The 15,692-nt window shown below is 42.7% G+C and overlaps 1 protein-coding gene across 1 annotated transcript in view; it reads right to left on the minus strand.

Annotated features, from left to right (window-relative positions):
* RTN1 (reticulon 1) overlaps positions 1–15,692 on the minus strand; it is a 242,867-nt gene that overhangs the window by 104,448 nt on the left and 122,727 nt on the right. The window contains exon 3 of the mRNA XM_057733608.1: positions 8,414–9,163. Within this exon, the coding sequence (XP_057589591.1) occupies positions 8,414–9,163 (750 nt within the window). The remainder of the gene's footprint in view (positions 1–8,413; positions 9,164–15,692) is intronic.

The raw sequence follows: 15,692 nt of genomic DNA on the forward strand, positions 1-15,692 counted from the left end.
TCTTACATCCTAACCCAGGAGATCTGTAAATTTCAAATCCTGGTGACTTGAGATGAGGTTAAAAAGTAGAGGCTGGATATTTTCATCACAACCACTGGATGGCAACAGACATTAACAGTGAGTAGGGAAAATCAATATGAAAGCCATTCTTCTGCTTTACTTGATTTCCTCTGTGTTTTTAGATACAGCATCAAATCTCCTAGAGTTGCTGGGGGAGATAAACAAAAGTGAGTTTGAAAGTAAAAAAAAAAATAGTTTTGGAAAACATATTCTGCTTTTGCAAGTGCATTGTGTGTAGATAAATCCCCCAAGATTTCAGCCAAGAGTTGTAAGAAAATGAGGTACCAGCCAGAAGGGAAGAGTTAAACCAGAATTCTGTATTTACCAGAATCTGCAGCTTTGAACTGAACTATTTATTAGTGGTAGTGAAATTTTTTATCTTGTGTAAGAAGATTAAGCTTGCTACTCCCCATTTGTGACTGGAAGTGTATATAGCTCAACCCTACCCTCAGGCCTTCTCCTTCTCCCATTGTTTTCCAAGCCTTGGACAGAGGCAACCTGGAGGACTCCTCTGACCCTGGAGGCCCGTAACTACTGGGAATGTGAATGGTTAGCTGTATGTGTCCTTGCCAGCCCTTTTAAGGCCTTTGTTCCGGAGGTTTTGCGGGCTGGGAAGACAGTAGCAGCACCCTCCAGAGTGAGCTGGCAAGGCCAGAGTGCTCACGTGATCTTCCCTCCACTTCTCCCATGAGGAGGTGGAAGTCTCAGAGTGAACAGTATAAATTTCATCCTAAACCCCACACATAAGCCATTTTAACTAGCATCTAAGCTCAATCAGAAAACCCACCTTGCAAGATTCTGGCTCAGGCCCTGGAAAAAGATGGGACACTAGAGGAAAAACCTGCCAAAGATAACTCTGAGGGCTTTAAGCGATCAGCCTCAACACAGTCCCTGGAACAATAACTCTGAAATTCTGGTGTGCCTAGGATTCAGTGGGGAGCCACCTAGTGAAGCAGATTCCTCAGCCCCTTCCTAGGAGATCCTGGGGTGAGCCTAGGAATCTGTATTTTAATAAATGGCTTAGGATGCAAATAGTCCACCAACCACACTTTGAGAAACACTGTCTAGAAAAACAAACGGTTCCATTGAGCCCCAATGCACTCTCCCTGTCACATGCCCCCAGTTTCCACAAGAAGAGAGGAGAGTCCTGCATTAATGCTATACCTGGCAGAAGAGGACCACTTTCTCAGGCGTAGGTCATTTAAAACCCAGAAGGACCATTACAGAGATAGAGGTAACTCAGGAAGCACTGAGTAATCAGAGATAAAGACAATGGTCAGCTGTAGGCTTGAGCTGATGTTAACTAGACCCAGGGGTATGCTTGCCCTCACTTCAGACCCCAGTTTGAGTGTCTGCCTTAAACTACCTTTCCTCTGACTTTAACCTCCGCTTTCTGGCAGGCTGCTGTCTTCTCTTTGTCTGTCAGTATAATTTTGATCCATATTTGGGACTGCACTTTAGACCTTCCGAAGCTTTTGTGAATTCCTGGCGCTAGCCAAACTTTTACTTAATTCTTTTTAAAAAACCAACTTGCTGTCCACCGTCCCTGCCTACCTCACTATATGTCTTATTTAACCTCCACAAGTACCATATTTGACCCTCACTGCAGCTCCAGTCTCAGCCACACAAACATCACTGTCACCTAAACACGTTAATGACCATTATACCCTCAAATGTTTGGCCATGCTCTCAAGATACACAGCTCAATCTGTGAGAGAATACTTTAGTGCCAGCATAACCCAAATGGATGATTTTCCAATAGCAGACATAAAAAACTGGGCTCAATGACTAAAGAAACAGCATCTAAGTTGGGAGTGCTTTTCCTCTTGTAAGTATTTTCGCATCTATGTATAATCATTACAGTGACAAAAACTGAAATATAATTTGAGAGATGCTGGGAATAAAGTCACCTCCACCAGCAATCCAATGTAGCAGTAAGTCATATTGTCAATCTCCAAAACATACTTCAAACCCATCCATTCCTCTCCATCTTCATTGCTACCTCCCTCTCCCAGACACTGTCATCTCATGCCTGAACTACTATAATGGCTTCTTATAATGAGGAGGATAAAGACCAAACTCTGCACCATGGTCAGAGCATGGTCTGGGCATGAAAGGGCACTGCCAACCTTCCAACCCCATTTTTCCCTTTGCCTACCACACTCTAACTATAAAGACTTTTTTTTAAGTTTCTAGAACGCTCCCAGAACTTTCCTGCCTGGGGCTTTTGCATTTTCCATTGTCCAGAACTTTTAAAAATTATCTCTTGCCATAGTTGATTCCTCAGTTTCCTCCTTCTCCGACCTTCTGATCTAAATTCCACTACCACCAGGTACTCGCTCAAGAGAACACATCACTCCGTTGATTTCCTATTTAATGTCAGCCCCCCAACCACTCAAATGTAAGCCCTGCAAGGGGTGGATGCATGTCTGCTTTGGTCATATTGCTGGTGTCAAGCGGGCAGTGCATCATATTGGCTGAATCAAAGGAAGGATGAATGAACGAATTGGTAAGGTCTTGCTTTGGTGGGGCTGGCATAACCCTGGGTAAAATTTGTTATCTGTACTATAGCAGTGTTTTGTGGGATTACAAAGATAGAATCCAGAAGTGCAGAGACCATAACCGTGAGTATCCCACCCAGACTTTAGAGGAAAGTGAGATTAGTATTTGAAAGGAGTCAATCAATGCCCTGGAGCCAGTCTTAGTGCTGAGAATTAGAGGTATGTGAATTATATCCTCCAAGCCCCATGACTGGACTGGTAAGTAAGGATGATTTATGTGAATGATAAAGGGACTAGATAGAGAATCAGGATCACCATCTAAACAGGGAAGGCACCAAATGCCTGCCATCTGTGATCTCTATCTCTACTGGCAAGTCTGCCTTGCATCCATCTTAGCGGCTAAACTGTGCCCCACCCTGTGCCCAGGCAAAACTTATGAGGGAGTTGGGGTTCATTGTGCCCCCAAGGAATTGGCATCAAAATATCACAACAACCATTTTGGATCTATATATACATCCGGTAGTGAAGTGTCAAAAATATCTGTCCCTAGAAATAGTAAGTGCTGGGTCATCAAGATTTGGAGAAACTCTCTTCAAGGCTGAGAAGGAAACCTTTCCAGTGTCCATTTAAAAAACAGATCAATATGCAATCTGGGACAATGCTAACCTTGTGACTGTTTCAGAGGAAAAGCCAGCGAGGTGACCTGGCTACTGGCAGCCTCATTCTGTGATGCCTAAAGCAGGAGAGTACCTTCTATCACTGGGCAGAGTCTCATAAAAGTAGCTTAATCTTAGATTATGCTTTGAATAATCTAAGATAGAAGGTTCAAGGTCTGCATCTAAATATTTACACTGCATAGGTTCTCACAGAAGCCAGACTTTATCCAGCAGTTACTGGCCGATCCTGTTCAAAGCTGGCATGCGGGAAGCAGCTACAGCAGAAGGGGCATAAGTCCTCAGGCTGATTCTGAAAACTGCGTCGTGAAAGAAAGAGTCTGTCCAAGAATCTTTATGGCCCGACTCACTAATTCAGTCTCACGGAAGCAAACAAATATGGGATTCGAATATAATAACTTTTTTTAATTATAGGAAGAAAAGTAAATGGGTCACATTTACATGGTTCTCTCCAAAATATTTTAGGACAGAAGCAATATCTGGTATAATAATGAAACATAATAATAAACATCATAAATGCTAGGTCTATTTGAGAAGACCTCCATCTGGGAGTCTTCTTGCAAATCACTCCCCTAAGGAGATAAGCATTTCCCTGCCACAGGGGGCTAAGCCGTGCAAGCTCTGGCTGCTGCAGCTTGTGTCCACAGAGAGAACGCGCAGAGACCCACCTCCCTAGGCACAGGAAGGGATGGAAACAGCTGAGTGCCCCCTCAGCCTCTCTCATTAAAAAACACCGTATGCCCAGGGCATGCTCACCAAGGTGTTTTCCACTACAGGTCTAGGCTGCTCAGACCATCTGCTTACAACAAAAATTCTCTTTAGCAAGCTTATTAAAAGTGCAAGTTTATGCCCATCCTGATTTTGTCGTTCTGGGGCAGGGGCAGAGCAGGAACCTGAACTTGTAGTCAGCACTCCAGGAGATTGTAAGGTACCCGGTACCCAGGCAATGCTTTGGGAACCGCTGGCTTAAACCAGTATTTCTCAAACTGGGGTCACTGGATGCCTTGTTGAAAGTTCCAAATAGATAACTTTTACATTTTGTACCTGGTTTTTGATAACTTTTCAAATATTAAGAACATTCTGGATTATCTGCACGATATATTTTATAACCAAACACCACTGCAGGACTTCCAACGAAGTTTTACAATCAGGTTGTACTTCTAACTTTGTCTCAGGCCAATGAGTCTTTACTCAGATCCAGACCTGATCTGAATATCTACACCAGAGTGAAGCCTGAATGATATCCCTTCATTCACTCAGGAGGGGAAGAGAAGGAGGAAAGAAGCAGATTTTCACAAATAACATCAATGTACTGAATTGGAGGTGGGGGGAGTGGTCTATAGAATGTCCAATAGAGAGTGAGGAAATGGGCTTGGAGCCCAGAACAAAAGACTTCTCCAAAGCCAGAGACTTGGGAGGTACTGCACATGAGGCAGTGGCTGAAAACCTGTGTGGATGATAGCAAGGAAACAAGGGATGAAGGAAGACAGGAAAAGAACTTGGGCCAGACAGAGGAATTGAAAGGAAGGTAGCAAAAGAGATCAGGAAAGAGGTCAGAGACTGAGGGGATACGTCAGGGAGACAAGGGAGGAAAAATTTTGAGAAGAGAACAGTCTCCATATGCGCTGGTATTGTCCCTGATTTTACTGCTAAAAGAAATGTTACAAAAGTCTGTCCAATACATCACTTGTGCAATAAAAAACTGTGTGCCAAAATAACATAAAGAAAATTTTTAAAAGGAACAAGAACAACAAGAACAACAACAACCAAAACCGAAGCCCGTGGTTATCTCTGAGACTTGGGAATGTCAGGTTGGAACTTTTTATTTTGCACCATTTCTTACAATTTAAATGATTATTTTGAACATATTATTTTCTCACTACTGTTTTAAGGACTGTTCAGCAGTATGACATTAAAGGACCAGAGAAAACAAGAAAGATGAGACTGAAAAGAGGTCTTTTTCTGGGGGGGGTAAGAAGGTTGTTGTTGGGGACCTTCATCAGAACAGTTTCAGGTTGGAACGTGAAAGCTGACTCCCATGGTCTAAAACATTGCTTCTCAAGCTTTAATATGAATAGGAATCACGAGGGGATCTTGGTAAAAATGCAGATTCCGATTCAGTAGGTAGGTCTGGGAAGGAGCCTGACATTTCTAACAGGCTCCCAACATGATATCTATGTGGCTGGTCTGACACTATGCTTCTGAATTACAAGGAAAAGTAATCAGAACACAGGGAATGGAGGTGAGTACCCAGAGACCACTATTTCCCAAAGAATGCTCTCTAGAAGATGAACCCTACAGCACACTCTAATAAAAGATTCTGCAATCAAAGAGGTCTGGAAATACCATACACCCATCCTGATGAGTCACATTGGGTATTAGTGTTTCATTAAGAATTTTTAATTGGCTTTCATGTAGAGGTTCCTAACAGGGTTAACCTTGTAACAATGAAAACTTATCTACCCTGTCACATTTATGGTAGGCCATGATGGAGGGTATGGGGAAGAAGAATGACAGGTTAGCAGGAGCTCAGGGGGTGCACAGAGCAGGGAAACTGGAATATGATGAACCACACCTTGTCTTCAGTGCAATAGCAGCAGAGATCTCCAAAAGGTAAGAAAGCTCCAAAAATAGACCTTGTTAGGACATGCGCACGCCAGTAAAGCCTGAAGTTCCTTGACAGTACCTGCTAGGATGCCATCAGATATTTGCCAACCCTTATTCTAAACATTTCTGGACCTTTCTAAAACTTAGCCCAGCATCCGCAGGATAACTCCAAAGCCAGGGAGATGGGCATACTTGTGAAATACATGAACCTGAATGTATTTACATTGCCAGAGGCTTCAGGAAACCACAGAAGCTGACCTGACCTCACTGCTGAGGGGAGTTACACTTGAGTACAATCCTACTTACCATTGACAGTGATTAAGAACAGCCTGGGGGAGGCTGGGCAGCACTGCTCCTCCCACCTGCTGAGATGGAGCAGGTGAGACCAGAAGAACCTCAGGGCTCCAATCACCTGCTGGCGGCCCTGAGTCATGTGCCCAGCACCTTCAGTGCTTGGCTGCCCCAGAACTGCCTTTTAGACTTGCTTCATAGATAATGAGGCTGAGCGCTGAGTTTCAGTGGGAGACTGGATTTCAAAGGATCCCTCAGTGCAGAGGAGAGCAGAGGCTATTCACCTTGGCATGCCTTAATCATTTGAAAAGACTGCCACTTTCTCCTTTCTCATGTCTAACTTGCCAGTAGAGGGGCCAAGCCACATGGGGCAACTTGCACAGAGATTATAATGACACCAGAATCAGCCATAAAGTATGCTCTGAAGCCTTGGCGTTCACAGCTGTAATTTCCCATTGCCTTAGCTCTTCATCGGATGTCTGGCCACTCAGTCAGTTCCAGCTGTCGTACTTGTCTCTCAAATATATTAACCAGGGAAATGGGCCTGCACAATATCATTTTCTCTTTATTAGCCTTCAGATTGACTTACTTTTGAGAATAAATATATTTGAGCAGCACTGTGCACATGGTGACACTAGTCAGGGGTTGAAATGGAAACACGTGCCTGTTACGGTACAGTGATATGAACCCACACACCCAACGACTCAAGCTCTCCTGCTTCAGGACCTGTGCAGGCAACCACAGGTTGTTCAGGCTAATGCTGTTTCCTGAAGCTCCCTGAAAACTGCAGGGCCCTTTCCCACCACAGTCAGAGTGGCAGAAAAGAATCCAAATTAGTTCTAATATTCACCCAACAAATACACCTTCCCACTGTTAAATCTGTCGCAGAATATCCTCCCTATGGCACACACTAAATACACTTTAAACTCTCAGAGATGAGTTATTTGGGAAATCAGGAGTCAATTACATTGGCCCCCACATGATGCCACGTGTTTAGGCCACCAGCAACCATGCAGCAGGGTTTTTTTTTTTTTTATTACATTCCTCCAGTTTCCCCCTTTCCAATGTGTTAATTTTACAGAATTTAGAAGCTAGCTTCCAATCTATAAAGAGAAAGTTTTTGTCCTCTATTTTTATATGAGGCACTTTAATTGCTACTAACATCACTGAGTTAGCATATAAACAGGAAGAAGGGTGTGCCCTCAGAATCATTTATCTCCAAAAGGCAAAATACTTCTAAAAAAACAAAAAGCAGACGAGATGGGAGAGAGGGGACCCTGAACAGAGTTGTGTTTTAGGGTTTGTTTTCAAGTTTCACCTGGATGTTCTTCTACCCAGGATCTGGGAGACATTGTCTACCTTCAATGCAGCCCATTAACTAGACTGTGTAGGCCTAATTTATTCACCTAACTCTTTAATTCCTGTCCTGAATTTCATAATACAACTGCAGTCCGGTGTGTGGGGGATGATATGGGAGTAAGAATGCCTGTTAAGACAAAATAATGACTTCCATTTTTTCTGCATTTCAAGACTTCATTCAATTCAAGATTTCTCATAGGGAAAATATAATGGCCAGATTAAAATCATTCTAAGTTAAAAGTGACTTTAAAATTAATTAGTCACCTTAGGTCTTGCTTAGGGACAAGAGAAACTCTGGGACTAACTTCATTCCATCTTTCCTGACTAGCTGGGATACAAAAACCTTACCAAGGCCCAAATTCCTTGCTGGTTCTGTTGCTGTTTTTGTTTTGTTTGTTTATTTTTTGCTAAGAGAAATCATGGTGCTGAGATCCTCTTGGCCCATTTAAGAAACAAGTTTGGCTGTCAAAATGGACGTGCTAGTGGTGGGTTCCACTAGAGGGGCTGTCGGCCCGCCCCATCACTGAGGGGGTGGGAAACTGGAAAGAAGACTGGACAATAGCAAAGCCCCATCCCTTCCCAAGTGAGGAATCCCAGCCCTGGAATGAAAGGAGGGCCACATTCACCCCATTCAGGAGATCTTGGAGTGTACACAAAACCGCTCATTATTGGAGATGCTCGGGTTCAGCCAGCCCGGCGCAGCTTGGAGCACGTGGTTTTCCCGCGGAAGTCCCAGCTGCGAATCTGAATCCCCTCATCTCCCGCGACCCGCCTCGTAATTGTTCTCTGGTCAATTGTTTGACCGGCTAGGACATGACTACAGGGCTGAGCCAGAACCACCCCCTCTGCGGAATATCTCAGGGCACCCGGGGGAGAAAAGTAGCAGACAACCTACTGTAATCAAGAAAGCGGTCTCTTTACCTTTTTGCTTGTTGAGAAACAGCAGAGGGGGCGCGAGGCCGGGACCCCGAGGCCCAGGGCCCTTCGTGGCCTGGGAGCTTTGGTCGCACCGCGCTGCTTCCACAGGTGTCCGCGCCACCGCGGGCCCCTCGGGCGCAGGGGCCCCGTCTGCAGAGGGAGGCTCGGGGCCGGTTCGGGGGGCGGCCGAGGGGAACTGGAGGAAGGGCTCCGGCTCCGCCAGGCCCCGCCGGCTGGGGGCACGCTCTTCGGCCCGGACGCCCGGCTCCTCCCGGATGGCGTCCAGGGCGCCTGGCTTCATCGGCGGCGAGTCCTGCTCCCGTTTGGGACTCTCCTCCGAGGCGGAGGAGGCGTCGCACGACTCGATGATGAGCTCGCTGTCCAGCTCGGCCTCGCGCTCCTCCCTCAGGATGCTGTACTGGATGGACGGCGAGGCCGGCGACGGCGGCGGGCCGCCCACGTGACCGAAGGTCACGTATCCCGAGGCCAGCGCATCCTCGGCGGCCAGCGGGTCCTCGGACACCAGCTCGATCTCCGAGTCCCCCGACTCCGCGCTGCTGGCCTCGTGGTCCAGGGGGCTGGGGATGGTGGGCAGCCCGGACCTGGCCTTGGCCTCGGGCCTGTCGGCCACCTGGCCCGCAGGCCGTGGGCTCTCCGTTGTTTCGTAGGATAACCCCTTTGCTTCCTTAATGGCGGTGATCAGCTCATCCTCGGAGATGCTGCATTTCCCCTGGGATTCTGCGGCAGATGGTTCTGTCGTCCCACAGAGCGAAAAAGAGCCAAAGAGGCACACACAAGGGCAGACAGATGGACAGAAAGAGAAGAAAGAAAACAAAATTCCATTAGGGGAGATATTTTCTCGTTGCTTAAAAAACACATATCTCATTAGCACAAAAATAGTCTGTTTCCAGGGCTTTGCTGGAAAGACAGGCCACCTGAACCAAAAGGCTAATTACTGTTATGGCCCAATTCATCAGTGTTTGATATACCTATCTATCTTAATCTAGCTATTTTTAAAAATGACCCAGCAATTTCTTAGCATTAGCACCTCGTTGGTTTTTCTGTTCCAATGTGGGAAAGATTCAAGAAATCATGGTTTTAATTTCTAATCCATTCTCTCAGAGAAGTTTCCCAGTTCCACAGACTTCATCAGATAATCCCATGTATGTAACTCTCTAATTTGGCCCACCAACGTCAACAAATCTGAGATCATCCATTACTCTTTGTTTCTGTTCGTATTCGGTACCTCATTAAGACAAAAAAAAAAAAAAAGCTTATTTGGATCCTTGTATACAACTTGACTTCTAGGCTTTACATTTCCCATAAGAATCAATACTTTTGCTCTTTTTTTAGTGAAAAATGTAACAAAGTGAAGCACTATAATAGTTTTCGCTAATTCCACCAAGCAGGCTGTGCAGATTAGCATACTGCACAATCCGCAGGGCTTCTCATGCTAGAGCCCACTGTCATTCTTTTTCATCTCTTCACCTCCTCTTGAGAAGAACAAAACCCAAGAGTCAACCCCTGTCCCCTGGGTGAGTGCCTGCCTTCTGTCTGATGTTTGTCCAGATGGCCACCCAACCTCACTGGCAATCTTACTGATATTTCTCTCTTAGTTGAAATTACCTAGGATCACCATGACAACGGTTTTCAGAAGCTTGGTTTTCCCCTTGCCCATACGACAGGGCCTTATTTCAGAATATCCTAGACAGTGATCTCTGGCCCTTTTGTAAGCAGGAATCACTTGTCATTTCTCCAAAGCTTTGAGGTCACTGGGAGGGATACAGAGAGGGTAAGAGGTTGACTACTTATGGCTAAGTAATTTGTCACCTTAGGACTGTGGGAGAACCCCAATGGATAAAACATTTTAGATCTCTGTAAAGCTGAATTGATTTTATCCTTTATCCATGTATCATTCATTCATCTATTATTTATGGAGAACCTACTATGTGTCAGTCTCTCTTATAGGCACTTGGGATGTATTAGCGAATGAAACAGGAAATAAAATCTCTGCTTATATTCTAGTGGGAGAACACTACACAAATAATACTTGTAATTAAAAAGTATATAATACATTAGAAAATGTTAAGTGCTATGGGAAAAAAAGTAGAGTAGGGTAAAGGGATCAGGAGGGCTGTGACAGGGTGGGGATGAGTTTGCAGTTTTAAATAGGGTAACTGAGAGAGGGCTTATTGAGAAGGTAACCAATATTCAACACTTGAGAAGGTGAGCGAGTGATTCATGAAGATATCCAGAGGAAAAGCATGCCAAGAGGAGGGAACAGATAGTACAAAGGCCTGGAGGTGCGAGCTGCAATGACTTACAGGTATCACAAGGAGGCAGTTATGTCTGGAGCAAAGTGAATAAGGGGGAGAATAATAGGAAAAGAGGTCAGGTGCATTCAGGGAAGCGGGGGTCATCATATAGGATCTCATCAGGCTTTTATTCTGAGTAAAATGAGAAGCCATTGGAGGGTTTGAGCAGAGACGTGATATGGTCTATGTTGTTTTTCTTAATAACTTAAAACGACAACAACCTCAATATCTCACACACAATTTATGTGTGAAAAGATTTACTGCATGATCCCAAACTCTATTTTTATAAAAGTTAGTTCCTTAATAACTTGTGCACGTGGTTCTTTGCTATGATTTCAAGCATCATAAAAATGTAAAAGCTGCATTGATTCTCAGTGGTAGGCTGGGGGAGGACGAAGAAGATAAGGAGTAAAGGCCAGTGTGAATGGAGGCACGGCCTGTATCCCAGAGCACTGCCAGTAGCAGCACTGTCACAGCTCCACTTGTTGAGCATCTGCTGGGTTATAGGCACTTCACACGTGGGGCTTAGAGTCTAGTGGCAATAGGTCAAGTGACTTGTCCAAGGTCATTGTACTGGTTTTTCTATCTTTGCCTCCTTGGATTTATTCCCATCTTTCTCTGCCCTGTTCTCTGTTCTGAGAGGCTGACCTATATAAAAGTCATTCCCAGAGGGAATTCCTTCCCCTCTGATTTCTGGTTGTTTTCAGTCAATAGGAACCATAGAAGGGGTGGGAGGAGGGAAATGTTGGGGTATTCATATCTCTTGCTGCTTCTGAAGCTCCAGGTCTTGGCAGGCTTTGGGAACACTGTTCCCTTCCCTTCCTCCTTTGGGTCTAGGGGTGCTGATAGATCCCTAATATTCCCAGCCCTTGAGTGCTTTACCATCTTTTTTTGCTTCTCTTACCTGTCTTTACACATCTGTCAATAGCTACCTCTTTAAACCCTCTTCAGTTACAGCCTTTGAATGTATCACTTTGTTTCCTGACAGGACCCTGAATGATACAGCCACATGGCTAGAAATGACTTGGCTTTAATTTGAACTCAAGTTTTATGTTCCATGTGTTTTTCACTGTATCATGCTGCATCTGTTCAAAACTGAGATGGGGTCTGAGATAGGGCAAATTATATTTTGGAGAATGAGAAGAAGAGGAAAAATGAGCTGCATAACCACATGCAAAAGAATGAAGCTGGACCCCTAGCTCATGTCGCATGTAAAAATTAACTCCACATGGATCCAACCTAAAAAAAGAGCTAAAACCAGAAACTCTAGAAGAAAACATGGAAGTGAATCTTTGTGACCTTGAATTAGACAGTGGTTTCTTAGACATGACACAAAAAACATAAGCAACAAAATAAAAATATACAAATTGGAATTCATCAAAATTAAGCACTTTTGTGCTTTAGAGGACAACATCAAGAAAGTAGGAGGGCAATCTACAGAATGGGAGAAAATTTTACAAATCATATATCTTATAAGGGACTTATATCTAGAATATGTTAAAAATTATTACAACTCAATTATAAAAAGACAATTAACCCGGTTAAAAAAATAGGCAAAGCTTTTTATATACTTCTATATCTAGCTAAGTTTTTGGTAGTACGGACAAAATATCTTTCATACTTTCCTTTCATCCCTTTCTTTTATACACTTCTATTCCTTTCTTTTTCTTTGCATATTTCCAACCACATTACGCTCTTCTGTTCCCCTTTCTTCCAGCCATTTTAAGTGTATTTTATCTTAACATACTTATAAGCAACACTATCGGTCTGCTCAGACTCCTTGCTCTATTCTCCAGATGATGCACTGCCTTGGTATTAATATTAGGCTTTTGTCTTTATCTTAGTTCTTAGTACAGTTGTCTAATTACATTCTGAGAATCTCCATTCTCTCTGGTGGTACTCCAGCTCTTTTCTATATTTGATCCTAGCTTACAAAATCTCCCTGGATTGATGTTTGTATGTGTAGGGTGTTATTTGTTGTTTGTTTGCTTTTGCTTTTGTCTCTGATTTGTTCTGTTTCAGTTGTCAATTTCTGCTGGGTTTCTCTTTGAATATCTGATAGCACACTGGGGTTCTGTCAGGTCTTTCTAGAGCCTTATGTCCTAACGGATTCAATAATTGTGTGTCTTATACATGTATGTGTTTCCTAGACTGAATATTCGTTTAATCCAATACTTGGACATTGGTCTCAGGCTTGGACAGTCTTCTATAAACACCTGTATCACCAGGACAAGCAACCCCAAAAGCTTGGACAACCATGAGGAAACAAAGAAACCCCATGCAGGCAAAGGAGGAGGAAAAAAACCCACAAGACCAAATAAATGAGGAGGAAATAGGAAAAATGCCTGAAAAAGAATTTAGAGTAATGATAGTAAAAATGATACAAAAGCTCGATAACAAAATAGAGAAAGTACAAGAAACAGTTCATAAGAACTCAGAAAAACAAACAGCAATGGATAACAAAATAACTGAAATTAAAAATACTCTAGATGCTATAACCAGCAGAATGACTGAGGCAGAAGAACGAATAAGTGAGTTGGAAGATAGAATGGGAGAAATAAACACCACAGAGCAGGAAAAAGAAAAAAAAATAAAAAGACTAGAAGACAGCCTCAGGGACCTCAGTGATAACCTTAAACGTACCAACATTCGAATTATAGGCATCCCAGAAGAAGAAGAAAACAAGAAAGGGTCTGAGAAAATCTTTGAAGAGGTTATAGTGGAAAACTTTCCCAACATGGGAAAGGAAATAATGAACCAAGTCCAAGAAGCACAGAGAGTCCCATACAGAATAAACCCAAGGAGAAATACACCAAGACACATATTAATCAAACTAACGACAATTCAACACAAAGAAAAAATATTAAAAGCAGCAAGAGAAAAGCAACAAACAACATATAAGGGAAAACCCATCAGGATAACAGCTGACCTTTCTACAGAAACTCTGCAGGCCAGAAGGGAATGGCAGGATATCCTGAAAGTCCTGAAAGAGAGAAACCTACAGCCAAGAATACTCTACCCAGCAAGAATCTCATTCAGATTTGAGGGAGAAATCAAAAGCTTTCCAGACAAGCAAAAGTTAAGAGAATTCAGCACCACCAAACCAGCCTTACAACAAGTGCTAAAGGAACTTCTCTAAGTAGGAAACACAAGAAAAGGAAAAGACCTACAAAAACAAACCCAAAACAATTAAGACAATGGTAATTGGAACACACATGTCAATAATCACTTTAAATGTAAATGGATTAAATGCTCCAACCAAAAGACACAGACTGGCTGAATGGATACAAAAACAAGACCCTTCTATATGCTGCCTACAAGAAACCCACTTCAGACCAAGGGATACATATAGACTGAAAGTGAAGGGATGGAAAAAGATATTCCATGCAAATGGAAGTCAAAAGAAAGCTGGAGTAGCAATACTCATATCGGACAAATTAGACTTGAAAGTAAAGACTATTAAAAGAGACAAGGAAGGGCACTACATAATGATCAAGGGATCCATTCAAGAAGAACATATCACAATGGTAAATATCTATGCCCCCAATACAGGAGCACCTCAATACATAAGGCAAATGCTAACAGCTATAAAAGGGGACATCGACAGGAACACAATAATAGTGGGAGACTTGAACACCCCACTTACATCAATGGACAGATCATCCAAACAGAAAATAAATAAAGACACACAAGCTTTAAATGACACACTAGACCATCTCGACTTAATTGATATTTATAGGACATTCCATCCAAAAACGACAGACTACACTTTCTTCTCAAGTGCACACGGAACATTTTCCAGGATAGATCACATCTTGGGTCACAAATCAAACCTCAGCAAATTCAAGAAAATTGAAATCATATCAAGCATCTTCTCAGACCACAACGCCATGAGACTAGATATCAATTACAGGAAAAAAACTGCAAAAAATACAAACACATGGAGGCTAAACAATTCACTCTTAAACAACCAAGGAATCACTACAGAAATCAAAGAGGAAATCAAAAAATATCTAGAAACAAATGACAATGAAAACACAACAACCCAAAACCTATGGGACGCAGCAAAAGCAGTTCTAAGAGGGAAGTTTATAGCAATACAGTCCTACCTTAAGAAACAAGAAAAAGATCGAATAAACAACCTAACCTTACACCTCAAACAACTAGAGAAAGAAGAACAAAGAAACCTCAAAGTGAGCAGAAGGAAAGAAATCATAAAGATCAGAGCAGAAATAAATGAAAAAGAAAGGAAAGAAACCATAAGAAAAATAAATAAAACTAAAAGCTGGTTCTTTGAGAAGATTAACAAAATTGATAAACCATTAGCCAGACTCATCAAGAAAAAAAGGGAGAAGATGCAAATCAACAGAATTAGAAATGAAAAAGGAGAAGTCACAACGGACACCTCAGAAATACAAAAGATCATGAGAGACTACTACAAGCAACTATATGCCAATCAATTGGATAACCTGGAAGAAATGGATACAGTCTTAGAAAAATACAATCTTCCAAGACTGAACCAGGAAGAAATAGAAACCATGAACAGACCAATCACAAGTACAGAAATTGAGACTGTGATTAAAAATCTCCCAACACACAAAAGCCCAGGACCAGATGGATTCACAGGCGAATTCTATCAAACATTTCAAGAAGAGTTAACACCTATCCTTCTCAAACTCTTCCAAAATATTGCAGAAGGCGAAACACTCCCAAACTCATTCTACGAGGCTACCATCACCCTGATACCAAAACCAGGCAAAGATGTCACAAAAAAAGAAAACTACAGACCAATATCACTGATGAATATAGATGCAAAAATCCTCAACAAAATACTAGCTAACAGACTGCAACAGCACATTAAAAAAATCATACACCACGATCAAGTGGGGTTTATCCCTGGGATGCAAGGATTCTTCAATATACGCAAATCAATCAACGTGATACATCATATCAACAACTTGAAGGAT

The sequence above is a fragment of the Hippopotamus amphibius genome, chromosome 4 (assembly GCF_030028045.1).
Source record: "Hippopotamus amphibius kiboko isolate mHipAmp2 chromosome 4, mHipAmp2.hap2, whole genome shotgun sequence".
Classification (NCBI taxonomy): domain Eukaryota; kingdom Metazoa; phylum Chordata; class Mammalia; order Artiodactyla; family Hippopotamidae; genus Hippopotamus; species Hippopotamus amphibius.